Source organism: Cuculus canorus, chromosome 1 (assembly GCF_017976375.1).
Source record: "Cuculus canorus isolate bCucCan1 chromosome 1, bCucCan1.pri, whole genome shotgun sequence".
Classification (NCBI taxonomy): domain Eukaryota; kingdom Metazoa; phylum Chordata; class Aves; order Cuculiformes; family Cuculidae; genus Cuculus; species Cuculus canorus.
This window is the reverse complement of record NC_071401.1, coordinates 149,118,541-149,139,201: the sequence shown is the minus strand read 5'-3', so window position 1 is coordinate 149,139,201 and position 20,661 is coordinate 149,118,541. Positions and strand designations below refer to the sequence as shown.

At 40.1% G+C, this 20,661-nt stretch overlaps 1 protein-coding gene across 2 annotated transcripts in view; it reads right to left on the bottom strand.

Moving 5' to 3' along the window:
• The window catches only part of KIAA1549 (KIAA1549 ortholog), a 151,610-nt gene that overhangs the window by 68,449 nt on the left and 62,500 nt on the right, over nt 1–20,661 (bottom strand). For both annotated transcript variants that reach the window (XM_054071280.1, XM_054071269.1), the window contains exons 2-4: nt 9,388–12,126; nt 7,812–7,900; nt 945–1,122 (exon numbers count right to left, since the gene is read on the bottom strand). In XM_054071280.1, coding sequence (XP_053927255.1) covers nt 945–1,122; nt 7,812–7,900; nt 9,388–12,126 — 3,006 coding nt within the window. The remainder of the gene's footprint in view (nt 1–944; nt 1,123–7,811; nt 7,901–9,387; nt 12,127–20,661) is intronic.

The window sequence follows — 20,661 nt, the reverse complement described above, 5'->3', positions numbered from 1 at the left end:
AGAGGAACATGAGCAGACACATAGACCTTAACCACATGCGCATCTGTGGATTTCCTCATAAAGCCTTACTAAAGAAATGCTACAATTAGGTTACAGACCCTAGCAGAAATGTTATACAAGGTTCAAGGACAGAAAATATGTCTACTATCTACATAACCATGTTAAGCACTGCAAAAAGACATCACATCATGTGAAGACAATTAAAGAAGTGATATCTTACCCTACAGTTATTAACAACACATGAAACGTACCTGAACAAAAGTACCATGTTTGACATTCATTAACTCTTTGCTTATATACTCAATCCCTCTCACTACCTCATTACACAGTCAACCAACAAGACAAGTGGTTTTGTTATGCAAATAGTGCCTGAAGAAGATTTTAAATGATACCACTGACTCTCTAAGTCTATTATGAGGGTAATATTTTAGTTTAGATTATTGGTAGCCATAGACTTCACAAACTGCTGCCATACAGCTACCACAGAAAGCCAAGTATTACATGAGCAATCCTCCTGCTCACATCATACATGACCAATCAATCCTAATGCTCCCCAATTCTCCTACAATTATTACAATTCCAAAATGTAGCATCTAAGATAAACATAATTCAGAATTTGACTCAAGCTGCACTGTGATTTTATAACTAAATGTTTCACAGATTTTTTTTTTTCTCAACTTTTGATGCAAGAAAAAGAGCATGCCTATTTTGCGAAGTGCCAAAAAAAATTTCCTGAAAAAATCATGAAATGATGGGGTTTACCATTTACAATTTATCATCTCTCAACCATGGATCTGGCAAGTATTTCACAACCAACTAAGAATTCTGATTCACAGCAGCAGAATGCAGGGGTTTGACTCAACCTTGCACACTGAATCACAGGTGAAGAAGTGTGAAACAATACAAATCTACATCTCCTCCTCTTCATGTCAGAAAGAACTCACCTGTCTGAACTTGGAATCTGTTGTCTGGGACTGTAAAGGAAGGATGCAGAGAGAGAATCACGGGGGCCTCTCCACGAAGAAGACTGCTGTTAACAAGCACATTTATGACAGCTACTGCCGTGTAAACAAAAGGACCGGATGTCACCAAGAAAGCAAATTTGGGGGAGATTTTATAAACCTACGGAAAAAAGAAAAAGAAAAAACTTCAGTGTGAATAAAAATACACCTTCAATGCAAAAATTTGCAACACTTTAGACCTACCTAGTCTAATGCTTTTCAAAGCCAAATCATCAAGAGCTAGGAAAATATAACCTTTATTTCTCACCGAGAGAGCAGAAGGACAAACACTAAGTGCCATACCTTGCAGCCTCTGCTCCAGTGCATCAGAAAGGCAACTCCCCTGTGCTAGATGCACTTACTGGAATCTCTTCAGTACAACACACCAATCTCAACACTTCTTGGTTTATCACATCCTAGTATAGTACCACTCCCTCTGTCCTGCATTGCCCTGAAGTGCACAAGAGTTCCCCCACAAAATCGCCAGTTACTCGCTGAACTGCTCACATAGCTTCTGCATTTCAGCCATGTACTACAGATTGAATACATCCTATACAATTTACATGATATGCAAGGAGCAAAATACACATTAACCTGTGTTTTATTGACATAATGATCACACTTAAGAATGCTTTCTTCCAGAGAACACTTCTATCTGCATACTTCAGCATAGTTACCACAAATAAAATTTCTCTCTTCTAGTTTACCTCCTGACTTTAAGTCCTCTTAAAAACCCTGAGGAGCCTCAGTCATTGTGTAACAGAAATTGGATTCTAAGTTAAATATAAAGTTAGGTGAACATTTCCATGCAGACCCTCTTATCCGCCATTTCTCTGTCACCTAAGTAAGAACAAACTGATGGCTTTTATTTATTTAAACATATTGCAGTGTCTTCCCTCCTTCAGAAAAACTCTCTCAATACCAAGGACGCTTGTTTCCCCAAAATTTTCTTTCTTCTTTGGTCTATTTCTCCAGTTTGCTATATTTGCCTAAGGTAGTCACACTAAAATACTGTGAGTTGACCAACATGATGGCCTCACAAATAAGTAAATATCTAAACCAGAGACTCAAAGACTCTGATAAATGTACAGCACTTCGGTCAAGAGACGTTAGCACCTTGCAGGCTTTGTGCTGGTGAAGGGATATGTTAGATACCCTCAACTTCATGATTAGCCTTATAGAAAATCACAGTGCTACTTAAATTGTGACCCACGTGTTCCTTACTGGTATTTCTGCAAGAGTGTAAAGGGATAGCAGCTCCTGTCTAGAGGAGACAGCAATCTGCTCTTTCCTGTTCTCTAAAAAACATACATTTCAGAGACATCATCTTCACCAGAAGAAACTACCTCCATAGCAGAAGGAAATGAAAAAAATAATCTATGCTGCTCTACTATTCCTTTCTTCTTCCTTAGTCCACAAATATATGCGATGTTCAGCTTTTATTTTAAATGGATTTAGACCCACAGAACTCAAATTCACTCGATGCAAATAATATGCACAGCCGTTACAGTTCCTCTTATATGAAGCTTTATCCCTTTATGTCACTACAAAGTGATCTCTGCATCTTCAGTTTGTCAAACGGAAAAAGCAGTTATAACAGTTGTTATAATGCCATGCCAAAAGAAAGTTGCTCATTACTTGCAAAGGAGACTACTTAAAAGGCAAGAAAAAGAGGAAACGGAGAATTAGAAAGCTCAGTGACAATTTGCTGGTGATTTCTAATGTCATATACGCTGAGGAAGAGAGGCCTAGTGTAGCCAGCACATACTTATGCACTACAGCTAAGTATTTCAGACAAAAAAGTAACCTCTGATAACTAACTCAGCTGCAACCATCTCTGACCTGTTGCAGTGCACTATAGATGCAATGAAAGCAGCCCACCACAAATGCCTCCCTGGCATTTTACATCAACTTTTTTGCCTTAATAGATAACACTGTTTCCCTTCTGTAGTTCACTGCAGGAGAAAAGCACCTGCATTTCCACAAGAACAGAAATTTTTAAAAAAACCTTCTAAATGTAACTTTGAGGTACATAGACTTGAACCACTATAGGTCAAAACAATAGCTATGTCTGCTTAAAATATTGTAGGGTTGTCTACAGTTCGCTCTCTAAAACCCAATTCAGATGACAGTAATAATATAGCCATGCCAGCATGATGCTGTTGACGACCTAATTCACAGAGAATTTTGCAAAGTTTTCTAGGATAGGTAAGCACAGTTCTTAACCCTTAATTCACAAAGAACAGCTCCTCACGGCACAGCTCTAACATCTCACAAACGTAGCTGTCCATTCAACCAGCTCCTAGAGGTTTCAAGTCTATTTCCAGGACAGTTACATAGAATCATAGAATAGTTTGGATTGGAAGGGACCTTAAAGATTACCCAGTTCCAACCCACCTGCCATGGGCAGGGACACCTCGCCCTAGATGAGGCTGCTCAAGGCCCCATCCAACCTGGCCTTGAACACCTCCAGGGATGGGGCAGCCACAACTTTCCTGGCCAACCTCTGCCAGTGCCTCACCACTCTCATCATGAAGAAACTCCTCCTTAGGTCTAGTCTAAATCTGCCCCTTCCCAATTTGTAGCCATTCCCCCTAGTCCTATCACTACATGCCCTTGTAAAAAGTCCTTCCCCAGCTTTCTTGTATGCCACCCCCAGGTACTAGAAGGTCACTATAAGGTCTCCCTTTTCTTATGGAGAAGAGCCTTTTCTTCTCCAGACTGAACAACCCCAGCTCTCTCAGCCTGTCCTCAAAGCAGAGGTGCTACAGCCCTCTGATCATCCTTGTAGCCCTCCTCTGGACCCACTCCAACAGTTCCATATCTTTATGTTGAGGATTCCAGAACTGGACACAATACTCCAAGTGAGGTCTCACAAGAGAGGAATAAAGGGGGCAGAATGACCTCCCTCGCCCTGCTGGCCATGCTTCTTTTGATGCAGCTCAGGATAGGGGTGGCCTTCTGGGCTGTGAGTGTGCATTGCCGGCTCACGGCAAGCTTCTCATCAATCAGCACCCCCAAGTCCTTCTCCTCAGGGCTGCTCTCAATCACATCATCCCCCATCCTGTACTGAAACCGTGGATTGCCCCGAACCCAGGTGTAGACCTGGCACTTGGCCTTGTTGAACTTCATGAGGTTCACACAAGCCCACTTGTCCAGGTCCCTCTGGATGACATCCTGTCCTTCAACTGTGTCAACTGCACCATTCAGCTTGGTGTCATCTGCAAACTTGATGAGGGTGCACTCTGTCTCACTGTCTATATCACTGATGAAAATATTAAACAGCAGTTCCAGTATAGACTCCTGAGGGACACCACTTATCATGGATCTCCATCTGGACATCGAGCAGTTGACCATTTCTCTCTGAATACAACCATCCAACTAATTTTTTATCCAACGAAAAATCCACCCATCAAATCCGTATCTCTCCAATTTAGAGAGAAGGAAGTTGGGGGGAACTGTGTCAAAGGCTTTACAGAAGTCCAGATAGATCACATCCGTTGGTTTTCCTGTGTCCCCTGAAATGGTTACTCTATCACAGAAAGCCACTAGGTTGGTCAGACAGGACTTGCCCTTGCTGAAGCCATTCTGGCTGCCACTAATCACCTCCCTGTACTCCATGTGCTTTAGCATAGCTTCTAGGAGGATCTGTTCCATGATCTTCCCAGGCACAGAGGTGAGGCTGACAGGTCGGTAGTTCCCAGGTTCCCTAACATTGATTATTGTCATCTGAAATATTTGACTGAATGTACCTTTGCTACAGTTTAATCCATGCCTACATCTCACTGTATAATGCTATGTAAACATCTGGCAGAATGCATAAAGAACCAATTTCCTCACTACTACCTTATTAAGCTTTCTGTAAAGAGGCTGCAGAGAGCATTTAACTTCCTGAAGATGGGCTACAAAGGCTCACAGGTCTTAAAAACGAAACAAAGCTACTGCTTCTACGCACATTAGGATCCTAAGGCAACAATCCTCTCATCATTTTCACACACCTAAACAGTACCTGCCAGAGTTTCAGCAGCAGTGAGTTGCAATGAGGCCAGCACAGGTTAACAGAGTGGTATCTTTAGAAGTATTTAACTGCCTGACAGTGAACTGATCACCTTCCTTTGAAGGCAGAGATTTACAAATTTTGGATTATGGAAACTAATATGCTAAGGAAAAATCCATATTAAACACAGGAACAAAGTGGCTGATGTATACATTATACTGCATGATAAAATTTCCAAGCACAAATAAAGCTAGCAAAAAGCTTTTTCCGGTTGGCATTAACTTAATGGCACCAGGGGTCCTGGCAGCAAGTCACTGCCAACGTTATTTTATTTCACACCCCAGTGCAACAAGGCTAAATCAAGGGAACATTGTATAATGGATCTTACCCAAGTGTCATAAGGTTTACATTAGAGAAAGTTGACAAAAATTGCAATTATGGAAACAAAAGAGTCTTATTCTTTTGCAGATGCAATACGTTGAGACCAACTGGAAAGAACTTTAAAATTTTAGGTTATTCTTTCTTTGCTATAAGGAGTTTTGCTAGGAAAAAACTGACAGAAGTTTTTTGCATTAGGCAGGACTCAAGCTTGCCTCCATTTTTTTCCCACTTCAGCAACTTGAAATGTTCAAAATAATAAAGAAGCAGAGACAAAAGTTTCAACTGACAAAGTTGGAAAAAACCCCACCCTTTTAATTCTCCTTTCAGTGTCAAACCTTTGTACTGAAAGTGCTTAAAGCAGCAGTGCTATTCATTGTTGCCATGGAATTTATTTTTCCATGCATACATTACTACGAAGTTAAATTTAACAAGACTGTCTCCAGATTCACTGTGCATTACATCACTGCAAGGGAACAACATCTGTGAGCTGTATTACGAAAAAGAGTAAAAAAGCAGCTTAGAGAAGTACACTGCTTTACCAGAACTTCCAAATGTACACATGGTTCCTGGGTACTCTCAACGAGCAAGTCAGGTCTGTGTGATGACTTAAGTTTAGCAAAAATAGATTAATTCTGTTTAAAATTTTGCACTAATTCACCATTAAACATGCCAACACTATAGACATACATTTAAAATAACAGGTTTCTTAGTACTTCACTGTTAGAAGTGAAGACATTTGGTAGTGATTATTTTTAGTGTGAACCCCATACCCAAGGCATCACAAAGAGAACACGATAGCAGCATTCTAGCATCAAGTAAGTAGAACTGATTCCACAGAGATGTTTTCTCCTTTTGATAAAAAAGAATTTGCAAAGAATGAAGCTGGACTAGCTGCATCATTTATAAAAACAGTTGCTTCTGAGTATCCTTAGGGGCAAAATAGCCTATTCAGAGCTTTACAAGGCAACAGTGGGCATGAAAGGAAAGAATTTAAATGGCAAAAATATAAAGAAGCATGATACAAAACGTTGGCTCCAATCAACCTTCAAATATTTAGCAACAGATTCTGTCTTACTGCTGTTACTATTAAAAGAGTAAGCCTTTCCAAATTATTGAGGCATAGAAGGTCATTGAAAATTAGTGTAGCTCTATCGTCGTGAACTTTTGACTTCTACTTGACTATGCTAGTTTGCACAACCTGAAGGTACAATTCACAAGCCAGAAGAAAAATATACAAAACCCCTAAAAAGCTCATGGGCAGGTATTGCTAAAAGGACCTAAACTAAACTTAATTTATACTGGCAGCTCACAGTGGCTGAAGTTTGGCATAAATTCCTAACACTCCTATCCTGACTGGGTAGTAGAGAGGTATGTTCACAAACATCAGACAGGAGTTATTAATTACTAAGTTCAGTGATTATGACAGGAGCTATCCAAACACTGTTTCCCCACACAGACAGCCAAGTTGAAGTTAAAGGCACCACGGGATTCTAGGCATGGAGGAACTCAAGTTACATTCAAAATTCAAAATGAGATCATAGGCCCAAAGCAAGATCATGTGGTGCTGGGATGGATGAATGCAGTGTGAAAAATTGCAAGTGCAGCTGAACCTCCACCTCCACCTGTAATTTCATTAAAACATTTCATTTTTTTTCCCAGTGTTGAAGTACCTGATTATACAACAAAGTTACTTCCAAACTACCTCTACAGTCTTTTTCTCTCACACAGAGGTTTTGAGAAAGAGGGGGTGGAGGTGGCATAGAGCATTTCAACTTCATCTCAACCAGACACTCACTTGGAGGTTAGGCAACAACACTGAAATATTGTTCAAAAATGGTTCCTCGAACATCAAAGCAGAGCAAACTTTCAGGGAAAAAAACAAGAGTGCAGCCATTCTTAGCCCTGTGAGTGGGGGAAGGACAGGAGTTACACCTATTTGAAGGTTTAAAAATAACATCTAAGCACTGCACACCTGATTTTTTCCCCATCTTTCTCATCTGCCAAATTCTCTATTTGAGATTCCACCACTTCCCTTGTATTGATGGCCTCACTTACAACACAAAATAGCACAAGGCGGTGCAAGAGTCTTTGTTTTAAGTTGCAAAGTGTATGATCAGCTAGCAGAAGAAACAACTTTTAAATAGAGGGCTAATATCTTTTCAGTTCCGTTTCAATTCATCAGCCAAAGGAGGGTGGGCAGTAGAGGCTGGGCACTGCTTGCTCACCTCTGGCAAAACCAAGACAGGTCTGTCCTAGAAAGTGATATTCTGAAAGTAAGAAAGTTGAATGTCATATTCAGATTAAAAAAAGAACAAAACACAACTAACATTTCAGTTAGAATAAACCTCCCATATCAGTTGTTTTTAAATAATTGTTTTAGCCAGTAAAATAAATCAACTGTTGTATTATATAGATCAAAGAGTACCACTTACCTCTATCTCTACTGTTCGCCTGAACTGAACTCTGAGCACTTCTCTGATGGATTCACTGACATTTTGTAGAACAGCTCTTTGGGCCAGCACTGAAAATTAACGTCAGTCAGTAAATACACTTTAGCTTAATCTCTTGGGTTTGGGTTCAAAGCTGCATTTTCAGTTGTGGAATGCATGAGAAAGCAGGCAATGAGGTCAATTGCATTAAACAGATAAGATGATGGACAAGGAAACAGGTTAAGGTGTGACTGTACCCTAAAAAGTGACTGTACATACAGTTTAAGGAACACCACCTTTACTTTCTCTCTCTAATTTTGTTTTTCCATGACTAATGTCTTTACCATTCTAGCACAAGAATCTTCTAAAGAACGACTGAGGCATTCAAATTGGATAGGAAAGTTGCAGCACATTCAGTCTGACTGGTGCGGAAGAGCCTGCTGTCACAACACAGTTTGGTAGGCAACACATGGAATGCAGATGAGGTCAGAAAAAAGCCACAAAAATACGCATCTCCTTTTCTCTTAAATAAAAAGTAAACAAACGTGACATTAATTACTGATAGGGATATCCAAAGAGTAAGAAACTGCTTTGAAAACCCCATATCCCTATGGTTATCATGTCTGTTACAGTCACACTTGACTGTGACTATGGCCAAGGAAACAACTAAGAAGTGTCATATTGTCATCCTGCATTTACTTTCCATCAGTAACTTGCCTACTAAACTACTGAAATTACAGGTTCAAAAATCTATTTTCTTCATCACGAGCATAGCCAGATTACCTTCATATCTGGAGGATGAGATAATACTCATTTTGCTTTACATATTACAAGTAAATCTTAAAGTCAAAACGTGTTGCCTTCCACAGAACATGCAGCACTTCTGCAGTTGCCCTGGATTAGTTCACTGGTATTGTTTTGCTAACAAGCTAGGAAGAGGTAGGAAAACACCAAAAAAGCAAACACAGATGCTGAGATAACTAATTTTGAAATACACTAATGTCACTTTTTCAGGTTACAAACACATCAAATCCAATTGAAGTAAGTATGGGAGGAGGGAAAATACAAACTTAAGCTAGTACGGTAAAATTATAAAACCGGTAACGAAACCCAAACATTTTTCAAACCAACTCTCCTCTTTCATATTATAACATTACCTCACATGCGGGTTTTTTTTTTTTACAAACGGCAGCAACAACTGAAAGGAGAAACTTACTCAGTCAGAACATTTAACAGTTTGGCAGCACAGTACCATGACAGTAACATTAATTTACAACCCATGAAATGATAAAGCAGCCTCTAATTCAGTATACTTGTATATACGCATCAGCAATTTTAGCAGACAATTTCATTCTCTGTGCAGTGTAACGCATATATAACTCTACCATAACAGATTGCATTCAAGTGAATTCTATTATTTTCAAGACTAAATGATAAATCAATGCTTTTACAGATGTTTGTCTATATACATTTACACTATATATATTTAAAAGGTTCACTTAGCTAATTCAACACCTGCAATTTAGCTAGTGGGTCACACATTGCAGTAGCTTCAGAAAAAGTGTTAAGAATTTCTTACCTGCAGTGACTAGGTAAGCATCAGGAACTGTGATATCGCAGACGTAAGGTTGCCTGGTAGCAGTCACAGCAGAAGTTATGATCACAGGTTCAGTTGGAGTAGTGGTCACCAGAGGGGTGGAGGAGAATGTCCCTGGGGTGACTGCAGCAGTCGTGCCATGGCTGCCTGTAGCACTGGTGGAAGTGGTTGTGGAGACGGTGGTGGAAATAGTCGATACATCAGTAGCAGCAGTTATACTGCTTCCTGCTGGAACTTCATAACCCGTGGGTAGGCTAGAAGTCGGAGGAAACCACGTGGGAGAAAATGATGTGGTCACAAACAGAGATGCTGTAGGAAAGGCCATCACACTGCTGGTGTCTGCATGTGATGTCTGGTTGCCAGGGTCTGCAGGAGGATAGGATGTGTGGGCACTGCCCTCACTGCGAGATGTTAAAAGCAGTGTTGGGTTAACTGTAGCACCAATATCCTCATCAGAAGCCAGAGCAGTTGAGAGCAGAGATGAAGATACATTTAAGACGGGAGTTGCTGGAAAGGTAGTAAACAAAGAGACCAAATTTGTTTCACTGAGCAAGATGCTGCTGGTAACAGACCGAGTGTCAGAAGAGGGGAGCACCAGGGTAGGAACCACAGAGTGAGAAGTGGAGAGTGAAGGCTCCAACTGAGAGGTAGCTCCTGTAACAGCTGAGGTAAATATGACTTCAGAGCCCACTGGCAATACTGAGGTTGCTTCCAGAAATACAGATGATTCAGAGGGAAAATCTGATGTTGGTCTCATTTCAGGAACATGTGCATCTGGAACAGAGGATGCATTTGAATAAAAGTATGATGTTTGGCTGAGAGGGAACTGAGAAACCTCGGCATTGGTGGCAGAGCTGACAATGACAGCAAAGTCACAGCTGGATACATCCTCAGAAAGTACTGCTGTCCCAGTCAACGAGATCTGAGGTAAGAATGTTGATAAGTCACTCTGCATGACAGAATAAGAATCTAGCATGACTGATGATAAAGACAAGTAGCTAGGTTCAATAAGAAATGGTGTTGATAAAAGACTGGGTGGAAAATCTGATGTATTTGAAGATGGCTCCTCCTTTGTAGATGTCTTGTCAAGCAAAAATACAGATTTGGATGGCATTAATTCTGGTGACTCCAACAAAGTTGTACGACTGACTGCAAACGATGCTACTGGCTCATTCAGGATGAAAGTAGAGTCAAAGAGAAAGGTGGTGGCGCCAGGAATTTCTACGTGAATGCTGGGTGTCAATGAAACTGTTTCCAGAACAGGGAGGGAAAACTGGACAGCAGAGATATTCAGTGATGTTCCTCCAGGGAGCTGATGGTAAGAAGAAGAAATTGTTATAGGTGTTCCAGTATCAAGGGCAGAGTTCAAAGAACTTAATAAAAACATGCTTGAATCAGGGATTTCTGCAAGTCTTGAAGAAAAGGAAACAACTGGTCTTGATGGAAAGGAAGTATCAAAAATCTCAGGTGTAGGCTCCTCTAAGTCATACCCATCAGTAATTATAGTTGTAAATGGAGTTATGCCTTGTACTTCAGAGGCTTTGATGGACAAAGTTTCAACATAGTCGCCTGAGCCCACATCATGTTCTGGGGAAAAACCTGCTTCTGGCAGAAGTGAAACTGAGTCACAATACAGACAAGAACTGTATGATCTCGTGAAAGGCACTGGACTCATGAACTCACTGACAAGCTCTGATTGACTTGTTTTTTCTGAACTGGCAGGTAAATTTGGTGTTGTACTGGAGAATTCATGTGTAAACAGGCTGGCATTAAGAACCATATTAGAGTCTGTGGAAACATCAGCTGAGTGAAGCGGGAAAGATGCAGGTGGAAGACTAATAGGAAACAAAGCAGGCTCAGCACTGGCTGCTGAAGCTGGCATGGCCAAGGGAATGCTTGGACTGGGGTAGGTCCTCAGACTAAGAGTTTCTGATACCCTGCTAGTCTCATCTCCGTAAACATCACCATATAGGTCTGAACTTTGTTCTGTGGCATCTGGGATCACAGGGGCATTTTTATCCATCAGCTTGAGATAAAGAGGAGATCCTTCTGAAGCAGCCCCAAAAGGCAGAGCAATTAAACTTGCATTGATATTTTCCTGTACTGCAACTCCTGTATCTGAAGGAATGGAAGTGAAATACATAGCTGTATTTGGAGGGTACAATGACAAGTCTCTGCTCACAGTTAGCATTTCACTATGTAATACAAAAGGCTTCAATTCTGTAAGAGTGTTATTGCGTTCAGGGACAGCACTCAACGGAGTCTTTTGCTGTGTTGTTTTTGAGATAATATATGGTGAAAAAAGGGCAGATAATGAAGGTGTTAGCAACACGGTTTCTAATACTTCTCTTGGTGGCTCTACTGTATTAACTGAGTGATGATCTGTTAAAACTGCAAAAGACTTCAGTGGAGGAGTCCACTGTGCCTTTGGAAATGAGTTAATAAACTCGTCACTTAAGAATGCCTCATTGCTTGATATGGAGACATCTACCAACGGTGTACTTCTCCCTTCTGAAATCCTGACCATTTCTTCTTGGTTAAATAAAGTCACATCAGAGGGAGTAGTTACTGATGATAAAATCGTTTGAAGGAAATTACTTTCTTGGGACTCCAAAATACTTTTTGCTGAAGTAATTTCTGTCCTGCTGGCTGATATGCTTTGGTGCACCTTTGAGTTCATTGAGAAAAGGGAAGAATTTTGCTGCTCCAAAGATCTTTCATCTAAATAAAGAGGGGAAGAGAAAAACAAAGAAACATCAGATTAGCCTAAGCAGTAAGATCACAATGAGCAAACCTCGCAACACCGTATTTCTGGAGAAAACTGCCCAGAATTCAAGAACTAAGACAAAATTTGACAGTAAGTAAAAAAAAACTTTGTGAGAGAATTGGCATAAATAGTAGAATTCCCTGCAAAACTCCATTCCCTGGAAATGAGCAGGACAACACAAGCTCATCTCACTCTGCACCTACACATGTCTACAGCAGCACTTGACCGAGTTCAATGGAGAGAAAGTGACTCCCTCTTGCCTATGCAAGGCTAACAGTGCACGGAATCTAACTGTAACACGAAGCAAATGCAACGAAAAGAGTAACAAGAAGAATTCAAGGAAAAACTCCGCGTAACTCTAGGTCTTCTGTTTTCATTTACTATCACTTCATTTCCTCCAGTTTTATTATTTCTTAATATTAGTTTCAATAGCAGACCTGTTCTGTTTCAAGGACTAGATCCTGCCAGCAGCAGAAATGAGTGATACTTACAAGTTATGAAGATGGGTTCCCTTTGCACAAGGCAAATGTGGACCTGAAATCAGCTGCAAGAATTTGCTAAGTAATATGTCCAGTAGTTACACTTATGTTTTCAGCCATTCATTTAACTTCTGGACTTCTAGCAGTCAGTGACAAATGGCTTCATTACACAACTGTCATCTTTATTCACAACCTTCTGCAGGAGTACTTTGTTTATAGGGCATCTGCAATAAAACTTCCACTGCTTCAGTTTGCAGAATTCAAGTAATAAGAGCCAGGTTCAAACAAAGGTGAAAACACTAAGAATTCACCAGATATTTTAACAAGATACTTGCAAAAATCATACATGAATATAATTTGCATAACGACTATAAATTGTTCTCTGTGACAAAAGTGTTCTTGAATTATAGAGAAGATCTGTACATAAGCTCTTCCAACCATGGACAAATTTTGCAGAGAAAAGGTTGATTACTGCTTCAGTACTTTCCTGAAATGTCAAGATGAGATAAGTAGCCTTCAGAGCTGAATATTAAAGAAAATCACAGAAAATCACTGCAGGATATTTTTCAAGGATACACACAAAGGTTTCATCCTTAAATGATCTATTCCACCTGATCATCCTGTTTTCATATGGAAGTGTCCACACAGTGCTGCTGCAATCTATTGACAATGCACTTTAAAAGGCTGGGGGCAGGGGGGAGGCAGGAGAGGGAGCATTTGGAGTCCCATTCCATTAAATCACCAGGGACCAGTTTAAAATAAAAATGAGCATAATTGTATAAAGTACTGGACAGTGATACAATACACCATACATCGCTCAAATATAACTATACTTGTAACCCTTTAGAGGATGCCTTGAACTCAGTAACCCCTGGTAGATCTTCACAAATAGCTCACCTATCGGTTACATGCTGTTGTCAGTCTAACACTTTCCAAAAGAGATAGATCCTGTACTCATCCCTCCTCTCCGGTCTGTTTGCTAAATTATTTGACCCAACTTCTCAAGCACTGACATACCAACTCAATAAGCGTCAAATCTGCTGATCTGAAAAGTACAAATACAAGAATTAAAGCACAGTGCTAATACCACCGTAGCACTAACTTCACCTAACCAACTACGAGCACTGCGATTGTATACTTTATTTTACTGATCCCATGCAAGATGTTTTGCAGCAGAACAGATATAATATTATTCTCTCAAGTAGTCCCAATCCATTTTTTTTTTTCCTCCTGAAACTTCCTGTAGGCATTGCCAGCTTTATGATGCTTAGTTACAACGCAATGATAAAATACACTGCCTTGCAAGGCTCTTGGGACAAAAAGAAACAAAATGAAAGATAAAACCAGGTACATTCTTGTAAAAGCTAGAGACAGATACACAAGTCTATCCTTGACTTTTTCCATGGAGGTCAGCTGCTTGAACACAGTACAGTGCAGAAACTATGGAATAACAGTTTTAAGAAGCATTAACATGGGTAACAGGCAAAGCAATTTCTAGCAAGTACAGAACCAAAACACATACCCCGAGCCAGCCCTGTTTGCTGACCAAAAGCTGTTTAATATTTCCTCCTTGCTAAAAGTCACTCTAGCCTTGCTCCTTCCTTTGACTTAGGCTTCCAGCCTTTATTCTTGTCTTTGTAACCCTTTGAGTAAGCAGGGAGCTACCAAAGGAAGAGACTTGCAAGGCTATGAAACAAACACTGTCAAAATGAATTAGTTCTCTTCCTATACACATGCACAACTCCTTTTAGCCAGCCCTGTAAAATCCTGATCACCTTGGTCAAACTTTGGACACCTGGCACTTGGTTAGAGTGAAATTTCAAATTGCAAGCAAGCATGCTAACAGATAAAGTTGTTCTTGTTCATCCTGGCTTTAAGTCCCTGTGGCAGCAACACAAGACAGCTGTGTTAGCTTCAACACAGTAAGCGTGGTAAAACATAGAATTACTACACATGATAGTTAATGACCAGCAAAGGTGAATACATACTAACTAGTAACTGCACTTTTGATCACAATTGTCCACAAACCTCTGACCCAAAGTTAGAGGTGATTTCACAAACAAAACAGTTTCATTGCCTACACATGCCACCTAGGCTGTGCATCACCATCTTCCTTCACCCACAGAGAGCTCCCTTTATCTTTGTTCAGTTTATTAGGGAAAATGTTACAAAGAAAGATCCTGCTGGAAGTGACTACTCGTCACGGGAAGATGTTCTGGAGAGTTACTTACACCACCATAAGCTGTCCAACAGATAGGTGTAAGGAGCAAGGGCAGTCTTAGCTTTAATTTAGAATTAGCATTTTGCTTGGGAGTCTGCTAAGATTTTCTTCCCTCAAAGACTAACAAGTAACTAATGATTTTATCATACAACTGTGCCTCTGACTGCAAAGAATCCTGCCACTGATGCCAGCAAGGAGAGAATACAACTTCTGAAAAAGATGTTACACACTTTAAAGGAAAACACACCATGTCTTTATAAAGTTAAAAGCTGTAAGACAATGTAAGAACATTGTTACCTGAGGTAAGTGGAGTGAAAAAAAATCACTTTAAACAACTCCTCCCTGGCAAGTTTGCAAGCCAGCATTCCACGCTATCGGCCTTGCTTAGCATTTTTGAAGCAGGGAGCATCAGTGACATGCCATAAATACAAATTATTGTTTTCTGTCACGTCCAGAAGAACAGTGTACTACTTGAATACTGTTTGTCAGACCTATGCACATCTCTCATTGAGAGCAGATGGCTCACAGCAGATGTGCCCAGGAGTATTCAGACAGCCCACGAAACGGAAGGAAAAGCAAAGGAAAAAGGGAAGGGGGTAACAGCACACCATGGCATGACAATCACACGCTCATCAGTGCAGAGCAGCTGATCTGGCTATACTGTGGGATAAAGAAAGCAGACAGATTGCACATGTTCTGGAGTATCTCAATGCCACGACTGCACAAAGCTATTGATGAATATCAATGCTGACTTGTTTGTTTGCACAGCTGTTGTTGTTGGGTGACAGTTTCACCATCCAGCAACTGTACTGCCGTTGAGCTCGGCAACCGCAATAGGATGACAATCAGACAAGCCAAACTTTGCCAAGCTGATAACATTATGAAGAAGAATAGACAGCTTAGGAAGCAAAGCCGTGATCCCAAGCTACAGCAAAGGGGAGGAAAGGAGAGCTCTTGTGGGGGCCACAGCAGGCACAGATGGCACCAGTACAATGCCGCAGCTCAGACAATGACATTCGGACACAGGAGGAGTGACAGCATAAGGAATGTGCTGATGGGCTTGGGGTGATGAACTCTGCTGTTTCTGCTGCCTCCCAAAAACATGAGAGCCTGAAAGAAACTCACAAGTAATGAAACCTGTCAAAGAACAGTGACCTCTTCAACTGCCCAATCTGTATTTACATAAGCCTGTCCAGGCACCGTTAACACTGGTGCAGCCATGCAAATAACACCGGCACAGCACTTCCCTATAACTACAGCAATGGACTGCTGCCGTCTACAGACTTCTTTGGTGACAAAAATATACCGTGTTGGCTTGCCAGAACCCTATCTGGGTTCATAAACCAAGAACTAGACTAGTCATTTTTCCAGAAAGCAATTACAGGGATGTAGCTTTCATCCTTCCAGTAGCTGTAGTGCTGAAAAGTAACACCTGTTCTATTCTCTATAATAAAGTAAAAAGGATAGTTTATCAAATATATTTTGTAATAGTATATGCATAGTTATATGCTTTCACATTTTCACATTTCATTTATTTATAATAAACATACTTTCATATATTTTCAAATGTAAGATCCAAGATGTAATCTCACCTCTGTCACTGATCTCTCATATGACATGAAAAAAGTTGCATCACTTTTCTGCACTCTGCTATTAAAATCTGGCAAATGTACATGATCACAACTATCAATATCTATTAAAATGTAGGTAATTACCTATATTATGAAGGTGTTAAATTATAGATGATGGGTACAGGCACAGGAACAGCGAATACCACAGAGCAGTCTTTACTTGTGATACAATTAAATCTTGGGACTAGAATTACTAATTTTTGTTCTATTATTTTTGAGAAACTAACCAAGAGCTAATAGTTTGCAAGCATCAGAAAGTGCTAGAAGACCAGCAGAAAACCAGCTCGAAACATACATCAAGAGAAAATGACCTTCTCTGTACTAATATAATGATCTACAAAACTAAATTTTAGTACCTTTATTTTTTAGGCAAGGAGAAAAATTGCTCCTATTGCTGCCCACTGTTTCAAACAGAAGCATCTTAGATAGAGAGGCAACCGATGTCATGTATTATGGGAAATGCAGAATTCCCATTAACTAACTAGATAACAGTTCCCAAATTATTAAAATTAAAGCTATGAACTCACTAGGAACATCCACCTCTTGAAAGAGCTCCTTGACTATGTGGTAGAGCAGCACATCACATTTAAGGGAGGCTTTTAACAACATTTTTTTTTACTTAACATTTTATTTGAGAAGTGGAAAGTAAGAAATTGAAATGACTGAACATAGGACAAGACCAGTCCTTCAAGGACAGAAATGTATCTGAAAAAAAAAAATCGTAACTCTTTCTCATAGGGCCTAACACATAACTTTCTAATTTATTTAACAGCGTTTAGCTCAGCTTCCGTCAAAAAGATGTATGGATTAGGTCATAGCAAAAATTCTGCACAGTTCGCTTCTGTAAGCCTTTAACTCTATTTCTTAGGTGTCTGGTTTGTAGGAAAACACCAGTCACAGAGCACGTGCAGCTGAAAAGCCATCTGCTTCCTTCTCTGGGAGGCATTAAGCATGGATTGAACAGTGACAGTAATCAGCCCTGGCACACAAAAGCTAGGGAGAGGTGCGGATGGAAGCCTGTGCTGTTTCTCCTTTCCCAAGCTCCAGCTCCTCTGTGGAGCTCTGGGCAGTTTTTGGAAGGTTCTGTTCCCCGGAGCATGTGCTGTACCCATGCCCAAAGCTCCCCTGGGAGTGCAAGGGGCACAAATCACCTTGAGTCCTAACTGCTGCTTCTCAAAGATGCTCATTTTCTCATTGTTAAAGATCAAGAATTGTTAAAAGATCTCATCATTTACTATACTTTGTGAACTTTAATTAAGCTACTTGTATCACCTGAAAGGCTATAAGAGAGAGAAAGAATGTATGCCATGTTTTGGCACTCTTTTGCACTGCAGTTGGAGATACGAAAATTCATAACAAATAAATAGAAAAAGTTGTACTGAAAGAAAAGAAAAATAAAAGTATTAACAGGAAGCATGCAAAGTGAGTGTCTATGTACATATGTGCGCTTTTACACACTTCAGGTTTCGATACAGAGACAAGAAAGAAGAGCAACATCTTGAAGTAATTCTTCATCCACATGCAAACAGATGTGGCTCAGCTGCTGTCCAGGTGTAAGTATCCAAGAAACTCTCCCTCCTGCACAGCAAATGAGCACAACTTTCCACCTCTGCATAAAGATACACCAAAACACAAAGAAAAGGAGCAAAGATGACTCCTTGCTTGCTTGCCAGCAGAGCTCATGAAGACTTTGTAAAGAAAGAGGTTTAGTAGAAAGCAGTCTAACTGCATTGCATATCTGAATCAAAAAATACATCCTGACACTCCTCATCAAGTATTGCATTTGAAAACCAGTACCAATAAACCTATAATACCAGGCAGTAACATGCACATTTTCTTCCTTATCCAACATTAAAAAAACTCTCAAAACTTCCTTTAGGATGCTTTTGCTGATAACCATCAGGTTAAAGAGCTGTAGGCAGCTCAGGATCCCAGCTTCCACTGTACAGCTGATGGAACCCCTCATCAGAAAACTTACAATCCATGTTCTTATCCAAGAATCTTCCCAACTCATCCACTGCTGAAGTGGTACAGGTCACTCTAGGAGTTTACAGCAAACGGTAAATTAAAAGAAAAAAAACCAAACAAACACCACAGCTTCTCTTTATCTAATCCCACTGTAACACATTCTGCTTTGCATGGAAGAGAGGAAAAAACATTGCAACCCAACTGAAGCTTTCTGGAACGTAAAAGATAACAACACACCACCAGATCAGGCAGTAAGGTCAGGAGAGCAAACAATCCCACTATCCACTCCACAAACACAAGCACACAGCAGGCTCCACCTCTCAAACAGTATTATTACCTTAGAAAAAACAGAACTTTGCTAACAAGTGGGCTGGGAAAAAAAACATGCACAGAACAATTTGTCATGCCTATACTACACCTGCAAACCTAAACGATACAGAAATGCTCGCTTGTGGAATGGCACCAAGCTCTTACATCACCAAGATGACTCGAGCTGATAGCCCATCTGTAGAACTTCTCTGTACAGAGATATGCAAATGCAGCAGTGAGAAAGAAAATTAGACGTGAATAATTCTGGCCATTTCTTCAGGGGGAAGAATGGTAGATGTTTTCCATGCAGAAGCCTCCTATGGCCACTATGTGTTCCTACAGACCATCACCCACAGCTGAGGAAAGCAACAGTTTCATGCAGAGCTTAATGCTCTAACGTGACTGGCTGGCTGGCCAGGCACACACACGCACAAAAAGCTGCAAATAAAATCATAGTTCAAAGTGTAGCTTTGGCTGGGAGCATTCACTCTTTTTTTTGGCATTTAACTGTAAATGACATCATGTGGGAAGCCATATGTTAGGGATAAAGTACACACAAACTTGAATTTGCTTTATAAATGTTAATTCTAAGAAAAACTCTCATCAGATTTGCTCATTGTGATAACCAGGTTTTCTAAAAAGAGTATTTTTTAAAAAAGAAAAGCTTTCTTCCTCTTCTCTGTTTTGCTCTCAGCACAGGAACTTGATTTTTAGTCTCTGAAGAGTCAGTTTTCATCCAACCAAATGACAAATGAGAAGCTTTCTGATTATGCTCAACAGTGCAGCACCCTCCAAAATGCAGATCCTGGAAGCCTTTGAAAAGACCAATTAAATTTATATTAGCCTCTCTTTTGTGCACTCACATATCAGTGAGTGGTATTTTCCACCCAATGCATAAATACTTTTAGCAAAAATGTAACCTTAAAAGCAAATTTTTATTTCTTAAATTGCGTTATCACTACAAAGTTTCTAGAAACAAGGAGATGACAGAGAGCCTGAAGACAAGAGTAACTGCCTAATTAAAACAGAGCCTATGCTGTACCCTAGTAACCCAGTTATACCCAGTTATGACTCTCTTCATTGACACACATCCTTAACTGTGTTGTGCTGACAAAGGAAAAGTACCCTTGACAGAGATTTAAGTTGTTCAGGTCAGCAGGCTTGTTGCTCCAAAATCATACTACTTCAGGGAGTAAATGGGAGTCCCAACCTGCAACCCCTAAAAGCCATTCCTTTGGTAAGTTAAATTACAAGACTTTTGTTATATAAAGCATGACAAAAATTCTGAAAAGATGAAATTTTCATCCCACATAATACCACTCTGTATTGAACTTACAAAACAGCAACTTCACTGCTCCAAGGCCAGATCATAACAATATGCCTGTACGTGCTTAATTTTTCAAACAGTTGTATATGCATAAGCAAATAATACTGAAAAGCTCTTGCACAGTCGGATATGAAGGCATTCAGTGGAACTCGCAGCATGTATCACTCGGCAAATCTAGTCAGATGAGAGAGAATCTGTCAATGCATTTTCACAGAAAAAAGGAGATTTCACAGAAAAGCTGGGAATGAACAGTCTCAGCTACCCCAACCTTCAGAGCTGAAACCAAGCACTCACCAAGAGCTGAAAACATGAAAAAAAAAGGATCATACAAAGACATGGAACAGAAGTTCCGGAAGTACTCTCACTCTAAGTAGTAGTCTGAAATGTTACCTAAGGTTTTTCTCTACAATGCGCAAGTGTTATTGGCCTTGACCTTACTTGGAAAAAGAGAAATTTCCAAAAAAAAACCTGTAATAAATAGACAGTCACTGCTTAATACCAAAGATCAAATTTCTGCCATAGTTTATACCCACAGAACTTCCAAAAGACAATTC